At 38.5% G+C, this 12,366-nt stretch overlaps 1 protein-coding gene across 1 annotated transcript in view; it reads left to right on the top strand.

The window, feature by feature from the left end:
• Positions 1–3,130: 3,130 nt before the first annotated feature.
• Positions 3,131–12,366, top strand: part of ap3b1a (adaptor related protein complex 3 subunit beta 1a) — a 90,106-nt gene continuing 80,870 nt past the window's right edge. The window contains exons 1-3 of the mRNA XM_017438592.3: positions 3,131–3,423; positions 7,859–7,934; positions 8,036–8,110. Coding sequence (XP_017294081.1) covers positions 3,296–3,423; positions 7,859–7,934; positions 8,036–8,110 — 279 coding nt within the window. The 5' untranslated portion in view covers positions 3,131–3,295. The remainder of the gene's footprint in view (positions 3,424–7,858; positions 7,935–8,035; positions 8,111–12,366) is intronic.

Genomic DNA, 12,366 nt, shown 5'->3' with positions numbered 1-12,366 from the left:
TTGTCCATAGACTCTCGTTAAAAGTTGTACATGCGCAGTAGCTCCTCTTCAGTACAAGAGATAGGACGGTTCAGGGCGCACCTCTCCTGCGCCCAGAGCTGCTGAATGCAGCTGTGTTTACATTTCACCGCCTTCCGCTGCCGGAGCGTGGGACTCCCGCCACAGGCTGACGTCACATCCGTCTGTCAGAAAGTTCGCCTGATTGAAAGGTCGAGCCGCGGGTGAGCTGCCTTTTATTCAAAGACAGTAATAAGTTCATTACGTGACTAAGTTACATACACAAGGCAATAAATATGTTCATAGTTAATAATTAGTTTAAGAAAATTTATGCTATAAAACTGTTAAAATGTTTGGATTTGAATTTATAATCTAATCTCTGTGCACTGTTCTTGAGCTAATCTGAAGGCCATATGAAGTTTGGAGGTCTGTAGTGATTGACTCTGCAGAAAGCTGGTGACCTCTTCGCACTATGCGCTTCAGCATCCGCTGACCCCGCTCTGTCAGTTAACATGGTCTACCACTTTGTGGCTGAGTTGCTGTCGTTCCCAGACACTTCCACTTTCTTATTATACAGCTGACAGTTGACTGTGGAATATTTAGGAGTGAGGAAATTGCATGACTGGATTTGTTGCACAGGTGGCATCCTATCACGGTACCACGCGGGAATTCACTGAGCTAAAGACTAGTTTAAAGCATTATATATTTTAGTCATTCATACATTTACAGTTCAGCTCATTCAGAAGATGAGTGCTATGACTTTTTACTTTCTTAACTTTTATACTTTTCAAAAAATATTGAACTTTATATGTAAAGATTTTCCCCAATAAAAACAGTAGGATCTGTTTTTTAAAAAACAAAACATTGTTCTCTTTGAGATTGGCTTCAGCAGACTCACTCTGTTTTTGTCTTCTTCTGCAATGTTTAGTTTTTGCTAGCCTTGAGCTACTTTTAGCTAGCCCATTGATACTTTTAGTTAGTCTTTTGCTACTTTTACCTTTGAGCTAGGCTTTTGCTACTTTAGCTTTAAATTAGCTTTTTGCTACTTTTACCTAGCATCTTGCTACTTTTTTGAGTGATTTGCTACATTTATGTATTAGCTATTCTTTTGTGACGTTTAGCCATTAATTAGCGTTTTTCTCCTTCTAGCCAATGTTTTACTACTTTTGGTTTTTACGTAATTTTCTACGTATTTTAACTTTTAACTCATGTTCTGCTTCTTTTTGCTTTTAGCTAGTGTTTTACTTACTTTAGCTACTGCTAGCTAGCAGTACCGTTCTGCCAGTGACGTGGAGTGAGGCACTGACTCCTTTAGAGTCAGATTTACAAATATATAAACCCAAAAGGGTAGCTTATTTAATTGGCTGCTGGTTATTTCATATCTCATCAGCGTTCTTCACACACACACACACACACACACACACACACTCTCTGTCTCTCTTACGTACGTATTAAAGATAAGATAAGAAAAAACGTTACAATTACCATTAATGCAGTCCGATGGAGCAAAGCACAAAACTAACGGCTCGCTGCAGTGCACGTGACTCTCACTGGCCTCTGCGTAAAAGGACAGCAGCAACAAGCTCCCGTTGGCTCACGTGCGCCCCCTTCAGTGCGGCAGAGTACTGCCCTGCCTCACCCTGTGCCTTTTCACCGCGGTTTTATGTCCCCTCAGCAAAACTAAATATGTCACTAACAAACATTAAACAGAAATGGTTAAAGACATTAGCCAGACTGTGGAAAATCAGGGTATATAAACCATTATATTGGCGACATACAGCGGTACGGCAACAGGCAGGGGCCAATTGCATGTATCAACCCAGTTTGTGATGGCTCGGCTCGTTGCTGCCGCACCTCGCGTCTCACCCTTATATTTGAACAGGAAATATGCAATTTCAGCGATTTAGACTATAAAAATGTTCGAAAATTAGTCATACATAAAGATCAGTGGACAAATATTACTATTCATTTATGTTATCTTTTTTTTCTTTTTTTCTTGTCATGCTGACAGGTGAGGCTCTGCTTCACCTGCCTCCCCTGACCGCCTGTCCCTGCGTTCTGCTTCTTTTAGTTTTAACAACTCAGTTTCAGGTTCTTCAGAAACCTTCAACAAAGTACAAAAGAACTATAATTGATTATTATTTAATATTGAATGGTAGTATAAAATGTCAGTTGACTGGAGGTAACCTCCTCACCAGCATTTTATTAGTGAAGTTTACCAGATTAAGTGTAATTACTAACTAAAAAATTATATTTGAATTTTCACAGTAATTGAAATAAGAGTTAAATACCTTATACTTTCCTTTTTAATTCCATTTTAAAGTGTTTATTTTTCTATTTTTAACCAGTTTTGACAACTAATGTGACATTTATTCTTTTCTCTGAGCACAGCTGTTTCCCTGGCAACAGTATAGATCTTAAACATCCAAACAGTACACGGACAGTTTAAAACAATGACGACCCGAATCTCACAGCATTAAGTTTGATGTAAAATAGGTCAATGTTTAAGATCTCATTAGTCCCTACAAAAACATTGATATCTTTTAAATCCGTCTCAGCATACTGTCTTCTTCTGCTACTTTTGTTTTAGCAAAATTTTCCTTCTTTAACCTTTTATTTAGCATGTTGCTACTTTTAGCTTTTAGTCAGCTATTTACTTTCTAGCTAGACTTTTACTACTTTTAGCTAACTAGCATTTTACTTTTATATAGCCTGTTAGGTTCTAGCTAGCCTTTTGATATTTTTAACTTCTCGCTATCCTTTTGCTATTTTGAGGCAGCATTTAGCTTATTTTAGCTTTGCGTGAGTGTTTTGCTTCTTGTTTTAAGCTAACATTTTTCTCCTTTTGGCTTTTGTTAGCTTTAACAAGTCAGGTTCAGCTTCTTCAGCACTCAGCATCCTCACTGCATGTGTTTTTCCTTATCGGTGTTTTTGTACCGTTTTATTTATACTTTTTCGTTTTGCATCTTTGTTATTCTGTCATCTCGATTAAGTGAGATGAATTTTTGAAATGTTTATGCCTATTTTGTTCTCTGAGAGTGTTCAATTTAAAAAAGGCACCCAGCGCAGTTTCTTGTTTCTCTAGATCTATGCTGAGTGCGGCTGAAGCACAGTCACGTGACCCCGACTTGTCCAACTCACTTCCGCTTCTGCGTGCAAAAAGTTGGGTAAAATCTGGCAGAACTTTAGCTCTGCAGGAACTTTGGACGCCACCTTCTAAGAGTGTATCGATAAATGTAAGAGGGCTGTACAGCTTGTAGGAGCAGCAGAGCGAGTTTTGTCGATTAGAAGCCGAGTCATGTCGACGGGAGCCTTGTACAACGACCAGGGAGGAGCGGAGGCTGCGGTGGAAGCGGGGCAGGAGACCACCCCGACCTCCTCCAGCTCCGGAGCCGCCTTCGGGCTTTTCAGCTCCGACTTTAAAAAGTGAGTCGCCTCTGGGTTTGGGTTTGGGTTAGTGGGTGAAAGCCACGGCTGCGTGGCCTCGGCAGGCAGGGGGACGGAAGCGCTGTTAGCTGCTCCCAGTCAGAGTCTAACAGCCTCACAGCCACACAGCTTTAAACAACAACACACGTACATGTTTGCATGTTTGTCTCTTCTGGTTCACTCATTGGGGCCATTTTCTATGTGTTTGTTTGTATATTTTAGTTGTGTTCTCTTTCAGTTGCATATCCAAGGGATGTTTATGTTCTTGGCTTTAAGGTGATGAACTCGTGGCCATTCTCCTTCAGGATTTTCTGGTAGAGAGCAGGTATCATGGTTCCATCAAGTAGAGCAGATCACCCAGGTCCTGAAGCAGCAAAGCAGCCTCAGACCATCACACTACCACCACCATGTTTGACTGTAGATGGGATGTTCTTTGTCTGAAATGCAGTGTTTGTTTTACACCAGCTGTAACACCAAAAACATCCACTTCTGTCTCGTCAGTCCACAGAATATTTTCCCAGAAGTCTTTGGGATGATCAAGATGTTTTATTTTTTGGCAAATGTAAGACGTGTTTGTGTTGTTTCAGCTCAGCAGTGGTTTTGGCCATGGAGGTCGTTTTTGCCAGTCGTCTCTTTCTGATTGGTGAATTCTGAACTGAGGCAGGAGAGGCCTGCAGAGCTTTAGATGGACCTCCTGGATGAGTCAGAGATGCACTCTTGGAGTTGTTTTGGTGGGAAGGTTCACCACTCTTCCATGTTTTCTCCATTTGAACATAATGGCTCTGTTTCAGTGATTTCCTGATTCTACAGGTCTGGCAGTGATGAGGCCTAGCTATAGGTAGTCAAAATGAACAAATTGTAGTTAATTCATGATTTATCAACAGGGGAAACTATTTTTTCACACAGAGCCAGGTTAGTTTGGATACTTTCTTCCCCTTAATAAATGAAGTTATCATTTGAAAACTGCATTTTGTACTTGCTCAGGTTATTTTTGTCTGATATTAAGATTTGTTTGATGACCTGAAACATTTAGGTGTGACAAAAAAAGCAAAAACAAAAGAAATCTGTAAGGGAGAGAATAGTTTTTTACAGCACTGTATTCCAGTTTTCTTGTTTGCTTATATAGTTAATATATGATGTTTTCTTAGGTGTTTTGAGTCTTCTAATTGTATTTTTGTGTCATTGTTGTTGCAGTAATTTTCTTATTGCACTTGTTTTGTCTCAGAAGTTTCCATCCACATACGTTCTCTTCATGTCGACTGTAAATCTTTTACGAGGTGGATCACAGACGGGTTTTCTTGGATGTCATTTCTAAAACATCATCACTAAAGTAGACCTGAACAAAGTACACATTTTGGTCCTGATAAACAAAAATTACTTTGTGAAAAAGTGTTTGAGATAATCACAGCTTTGTTTACAGTAAGCTGTGGCTGACAAGATTATCTGAAGTGTTTTAATGTCACTGTCACCCCGCACAACTGCTTCTTTAGTCAGCATTTCAGGGCTGAACGTGGCTGGCAGCATGTTTGTCACGAGTTTAGACTCAGTCCACAGAGCTGCCACTAGAGGGCAGCAAACCACCTGTTCAGGCATCCTTTCTTATGAACCTAAAATCAAAGAATATGCATCTTATTATGTGTGGTTTATTGTTCTCTGAGGGCAGCTACACTCAGCACCAAACCTGCAGAGGTACACTAACTAGCTCAGTCAGTCATATTTTCCTACCTTTCTCATTTTGCATACTACGTGCTGTTTTAGCTGTTTATGTATCTAAACCTTCAGCTCATTCAGGAGATGGGGGCTATGACTTTTGATTTAATAACTTTTATACTTTTCAAAATATTTTATTTTATTTACAAATATTATCTTCATAGAAATCCATTGAGTCCTCTCCAATTCCATTAGAAACATTGTTTGAAATCTGCTTCAGCAAACTTGCTCTATTTGTGCTTGTCTTTTGCTACTTTTAGGTTTTAGCTAGTTTGTTGCTACATTCAGCTTTTAGCTAGTCTTTTTTACTCCTTTTGACTTTGATCTATTGTTCTTTAGGTGAGAACAATCCAATTTCAGCTTTGTCAGCAAATTTGAGCAAAGTCATTCAGCAATCAGCATTCTCACTGCATTTTCACAAAAAATGTAGTGTTTATAGTTTATTTTAAGATGAACTATTTTCAGTTTAAAATCACCACATGATATATATTTTTTGCATTTACATTAAAACATTTTTGGCAAGTTCTCATGTTTGGGTGGAATTATTAGGTAGTTTGACCTTTTTTGTCACTTATATCCAAACTAAAACAAACTTTCAGTAGAAAACAGTGATTTTTAGAAAAAAGAGAAAAGCAAGCTATTATGTTTTTGCCCAAGTCTGTGTTTGCTTGTCTGTCTGTTAGCATGAAACCGTTAACAGGTCTGCATCCTAGGCGGGGCGTAGTGCCATGAGGGGGATGCGGGACCACTCCTAATTGTGTGTTGCAGCTCATTTTTCCACAGTAATATTGAGTGATGGTCATTGTGTTTTTTTTGACTACATGTGGTCAGAGCTGCTTATATTCGTCTGTACTCAGGATACATTCATGAAGGATGCCAGGGTTTCCATTAGGCTGAAGTCATTGGGACTTCAGAGTTATGTGGAGTCAGATTTCTTCCATTTTCATCCAGAATGTTTCAATTGTTCTCACATTTTCAAGGGTATTTCCTGACATTCATTCAGGCTCTGTTATCTTTGATTAGCCAAGTGTGGCGGGTTACGTGCGCTCAGCAGCGTCAGGCTAAAGTTGATTATTGTGCTGCGTTGGTGATGAACGGTGGCTCAGTGTTTACCCACCAGTGTAGATAAGGAGTCACATATAAAGCCAGCAGGTACGTGAGGCAGTCAGCTTTCCATGGGAAGGTCCACATGTGTAAGAAGTGAGGACAGACGGACGGTTCAGTGCCAGCTGACCCAGCCGAAGAAGAGAAGTTCTTCCTCCGGGTGAACAGACAAAGCCCTTAGGCAATAAGAATGACGTCGCATCTTGTGACTTTTTTGCATAACAGAAAAGAAGGAATGAAGTAAATCACAAAGTTTGTGGAGCCTGTGGTGCTTTTTTCCCCCCAGTGCTCTCAGCTTCGACAGCTGTAAATAAAAGCAGGAGAAGAGACGGGACTCACGGCCTGAAGGAGACTGACACTTTACTGTAGAAGAAGGAGGTCAGGATGAACGACAGCTTTTCTTTGCGTTCGGAGACGGTGAGAGCCATGAGGACAGTGTTGGTGTCTGCTGAGAGCCTACAGCTCACTCTGAAGCCTGAGCTGAGTCAGGAGGAACAGGCCCTCACACACACCGGCAGGAAGCCCAGGGAGACCCACATGGCCGGGTACTGCAGTAAGATCACCCACACTTAGCCCAATGATTTTACAGGAAAGTGTCTGTGTGTGCAACACATTTAGGATCATTTAAATGGGTTGTGTTAGAAGAAAGTCAGTGTAATAATTTGACTTCCAGGTGTTCAGTAGGTTTCTGTTAGTTTGAAGTTGATCTGTGTGAGACACCTCATACTGGCTCATTTTTCATTCATTTAGACCTTTTCTTCAGATATCTCAAAACCTCGAGAAAACAAAGCGTATTTTCCTGAGACTGTGCTTCATCAGTAAAATCCTGAATAATTAAAGCCCTGGTATTTCTTGAAGGAATGCATATCACCCGCTGCCAGCTTTTTAAACTTCATCTTGTGTTGAGAAATGAGAGTTGTTGTTAAATGTTGAAAATAACGTTCTGTATGATCTGACAAAGTACTGCAAATTCTTGTGTGATCAGTTAGCGCTCAGAGTACGTGATGAGGATGACTCTCAACTACTGCTACACTTAGTTTTAGGTCAATATCTGTAAATTACCTGTGCTACAGCCATTTCTTCTGTTTGCTACAGAAATCAGACTGACTCCAAGAGTAAAATCAGTTGTAATGTTCATCCAATTTCTGGGGGTTTTGTTAAAGTTGGTTCACTGTTACTCAGATATTCTGAGAACGAACACACAAACATGGGCAAAAATAATATTGCCTGCCTTTATGTGACGGGTGATAGGATATGACCTATGCTACAGACGTGGTAATGCCGGTGGGTGGGAAGGCATGATCTGCTAACCAGAGGAAACAGAAACATTCATGTCCTGGGAACAGTTTGATCATTGTTGAGTTGTTGACTGGCTGCAGTCTTCAATGGTCTGTTGTTCGTCTTCCACTGTGTGTCAGCAGAGGAATGATCATTGTCGTCGTGTTTGTCATCAGCCACTTTAGATGAAGGTTAACATTGTTGTGCAGTGTAACCTGAAACAGTCACAGATGTACAAAACAGCACTTTGCTCAGGGTTGAACTTTGAAACTGATTAGTCCAGCAGCTTCGGTATCCATTTCCTTTTGAACCCATTCAGACCAAATCTATATTCTTTTGTCAGGAATGAAGACCTGAAGGAGATGCTGGAGAGCAACAAGGAGTCGCTCAAACTGGAGGCCATGAAGAGGATTGTCCAAGTGAGAAACGCCCATACACACATGTTTGTTTTTACTCTGCTGTCGGCTTTAATATGCAGACAACGGTTACATTTCTCTCCTTTTATTTATTATTTTTTTAGCTCATTTCTAAAGGGAAAAATGCATCCGAGTTGTTTCCTGCTGTTGTGAAGAATGTGGCGAGCAAGAACATTGAGGTATGACACGTTTTGATTTTCATTCATTTCATTTTAGTGATATAACACGTGGAGGAAAGTTAAAATAAGTTATCTGACCTGGTTCAGAAACCTAGAAAAGGATAATGCTAATAATATAATGAAAACAAGGTGATTATAGAGTTTATGTTTCAAGAGAATATTAATCATTAGTAGAGCTTGAGAAATATGTGTTTTTACAGCTGATATTGATCGTTAGAACTTAGGGCAGCAAATGGCCAATATACAACATTGATCTATTATTATTTTTTTCTTTTCCAGACCCTTTTTTTTTCATTTAACTGGAAAATAGCATAATTACCTAATTAAAAAAATGAATTTAACAACACTTAGTAAAACTTGGGGAGCTGTTTGTAGCAATGGCTGCCTTTTCATACCTGGCAATTGTTATGTATGCACAGGTATTTTCTTTTTCTCTTTTAAAGTGGCAAATATTGGCCAATTTAGTCATTAATGTTTGCCTCTTTAATACTGCACAACTACAAAATAAATATTAAAACTCAACTTTTGGATCTTATTAAATATTCCTTTGAAAAAGAAGTATTAAACCAAAGAAAACTCATAACAGTATTGTTGAATTCAGCTGCAACTAATGATTATTTTGGTAGTTGAATAATAATAATAAGTAATATTTTTTCAGTTCTCAATGATTATTTAAGTCCATTTCTGCTTTCTAATGGGCACTTCCTGTTCTGGGCTGGAGTTCATGTTAAGCCTCACCTATCTGTGAGTATAAGCTGCATTAGGGCGATAAAACATTTACTGGGAAATGGGAAACATGTGAAACAATATTTATCATTTTACTTTTTATTTATTTTTTATTTAACCAGGTAAACCCCGTTGAGATCCAGATCTCATTTTCAAGGGGGACCTGGGCAGAAATCTGCAGTACACAGCAACCTGGTTACAAAAACCAAGTTGATTAATGCATATACACAGGTAGAAAAATATAAAATAAATTTAAAAACAGTGACACTGTTTTAAAGAATCTCGTTGCCTGTTTTTAAGAATCGCTCGAAATAAGTCCAGTGAAATCAGTTCTGACATGTTGAGTTCAGACTGGAGCTGATTCCAGGCTGAAGGAGCCGTCACACTGAAAGCTTGCTTTCCTTTTTCAGTTCGATAACGTGGAACATGCAAAAAAAAAAGTGTTATTGGAGTGTAAAGAATGGGAATTAATAGATCTATATAAAAGAGAATTGAAATAATTTGGAGCCAAACCAAGTAGAGATTTATAAATAAGGACCATCAGGTGATTGTTTCTCCGTACACTTAAAGGAGGCCATTCAGCTTTTGCATACAGTTCGCAATGATGTGTGAGACGTCTGCTCCCAGTTATAAACCTTAAAGCACAATGATACACAGTATTTAATGACTGAAGGCATTTGTTCGAAGCACTCATATATAACACATCTCCATAATCCAGGAGTGGCAGAAATGTTGCAGCTACCAATTTAAGAGAAAAACAAGAACCATTACGGTAATAAAACCCAATCTTCCTTTTCAGTGTTCGTAGCAAATTTGCTATGTGATTTTTAAAAGAAAGCTCTATATCTAAAATAAAGCCAAGATATTTATAGTTACTAACAAACTCAATTTGTGTCCCTACAGCAGTGGTAAGCAATGGAGAGATCTCTGATAGTTTCCTAGAATGTGAAAAAACCATTGCCTTTGTCTTATTCACATTTAAAACCAATTTCAAAGTTTGTAAGCAGGTTTGAACTACAGTAAAAGCAGACTGCAAATACTGAATTGCCTTTACAAATGATGAGGAGTAGCAATAAATCACTAAATCATCTGCATAAAAATGATAAAAAGCATTTGACAGATTGTCACACAAGTTGTTTATATGAATAGAGAATAAAAGTGGGCCAAGAACTGAGCCCTGTGGGACACCATACGATTAGAAGAAGTAAAACCAGCCAATTGAACTCTCTGGGTTCTATTTGACAGGTAATCAGCTACCAACATTGTAGCTTGTTGTGAGAGCTCAATCCTGTGTAAAATATCTATTAAAAGTGTGTGATTTACTGTGTCAAATGGCTTTGATAAATCAATAAACAGAACAACACAATGCTTTTTGTTATCAAGAGCCTGAATAAGATCATTAATAACCTTTACAGTGGCAGTAACAGTACTATGTTTCTTCCTAAAACCAGACTGGACATTTTGTAAAACACAGTTGGAATCTAGAAAAATCTTCAATTGATCTGCAACTAATTTTTCAAAAATCTTTGCTAGGATACATAGTTTAGAAATTGGTCTGTAATTATTTACCTGTGACGATTCTTCACTCTTGAATAGAGGCAAAACAAATGCTGATTTCCAGACACTAGGGATTTTATTAGAGATTAAATTTATATTAAAAATATGAGACAACGGCTCTGCTATAAACTCTGCAGCTAATTTTAGAAATAAAGGATCCAGGTTATCTGGCCCCGCCGATTTTTTAGTGTCTATATTTTTCAATTCTCTAAGAACCTCAGCTGTACAAATAGGGGAAAAATTAAAAGTGGTGAAGTTACAATTATTTTTCAAAAACTGTTTATCAATATTAACATTTGAGTCAGATGAATTTAAATCATCAAATAGAGAACCAGCAGAAATAAAATGCTCATTAAAACAATTTAAAATTTCTAATTTATCAGACACCATTTTACTTTTATTCCAAACAAAATTTGGAAAATCGCATAGTGGCGCCTGCTCAGTAGCTAATTTCACTGTTTTCCAAATTTACTTAATGTGACCATCATAAAACTTTGAACACATTAGTAAATACAAACTAAAGTCATTTCAAACAAAACATTCAAATATGTAACTAAAAATGGCAACAATTGTGTCCAGAAACTCTGACTCACTCATTTCCTGCTGCTAACATGTCACATGACTGAATGTAGTTCAGCTGACGGTCATCCATGAGAGCTTTACTGTACAAGAAGAGGTAAGATGACACGTTAAAGCTCATTAGAAGCTAATCATGCCACAGACATTTACATAGTTAGCCTCAGTGGATGACCTAATTATCGCCCACAGGTGAAGGCGGAGCTACAATGCGTTTTGTTTGTACTGTTAGCATAATATCTCATGAATCACTGGGTGAATTTTAATGGATCTCTGTAATTACAGGTAGTATATTAACATTTGATAAACTTTGGAAGCAGCCCAAGTTAGAATGGCTGCCACCGCTAATTGACCTTAGCAAAGTCAGAAATGGCCATAATTCAGTCAGTTGTAGAGATAGTGAGCTCAGACTGATCCCCAACACATCTGTGTTTGAAGATTTAACCCAATTCAAGATGGCAGCCTCAGTCAACTGACCTTAGAGAGCACTATGGTATAACTCGGTCAGTGTTGGAGATAAAATCTGGTTGTACATGATGATACTTTCAAGGTTTGACTAAAATAACTGCATCATTTCTCAACATAAGATGATCTTAGTTGAAAACTCAGTGGGTGAGATGCAGTAATTGATTGTTTATAGTTATAGTTGTACAGGATTTACCATTCCTCTAGTGACAGAAATAACCCAGATAAGATTTCAGAATTTTGGCATCAATCTGGTTCTGAAGTTTTAACATGCAATATTTTGTTATTATATAAATAGATCCTACAGTAAGTTTCTTATTTAAGTAAGGATGACAGGAGCTTCTGAGATGTGCAAACAGGAAATAAATAAAATTGTGGTTACGTTCAGTTTGTACATTATTGACCGTTCCCTCTGGGTTGACAGTGACTTGAAGTCCTGTTAACAGATCTGAGCCTCATCTGCAGTAATGGATGTGTTGGTCCAGTCCACCGTGGTGAAGTAGAACTGAGCTGAAGGGGAAAGTTCCATCTATGTTCCAGCCCTCACCTAAGGTATCCTATCTGAAAGAATGACATCTTAAATACCAGAGGCTACATACAGGACACCAGATTTCAGACACATGATCCTCTGTAGGGTGGCCATGCTCAGCCTTCGTGATGGTGAGGACCAAAAGGAGTCAGCTGTGGTGGTTCGCACACTTGATTAGTTGCCTCCTGGGCACCTCCCTTTTTTGAAGTCCTGCCCTCGAGGAAAATGAATGAGGTTTTGCCTTATTGTAGGTATGCTGGTGTAGATTCTCAGTCATCCAGGCCATGGTAAATTCAAAAAAAGTTAAAAAACAAAAACAACTGGACTTCTATTCTGTAGCTGAAGACGTTTCGCTTCTCATCCGAGGAGCTTTCTCAATTCAGAAATAGAGAGTGTGGAGTTG

This window comes from Kryptolebias marmoratus, linkage group LG14 (assembly GCF_001649575.2).
Source record: "Kryptolebias marmoratus isolate JLee-2015 linkage group LG14, ASM164957v2, whole genome shotgun sequence".
NCBI lineage: Eukaryota > Metazoa > Chordata > Actinopteri > Cyprinodontiformes > Rivulidae > Kryptolebias > Kryptolebias marmoratus.
This window is presented reverse-complemented; position numbering and strand designations above follow the sequence as displayed.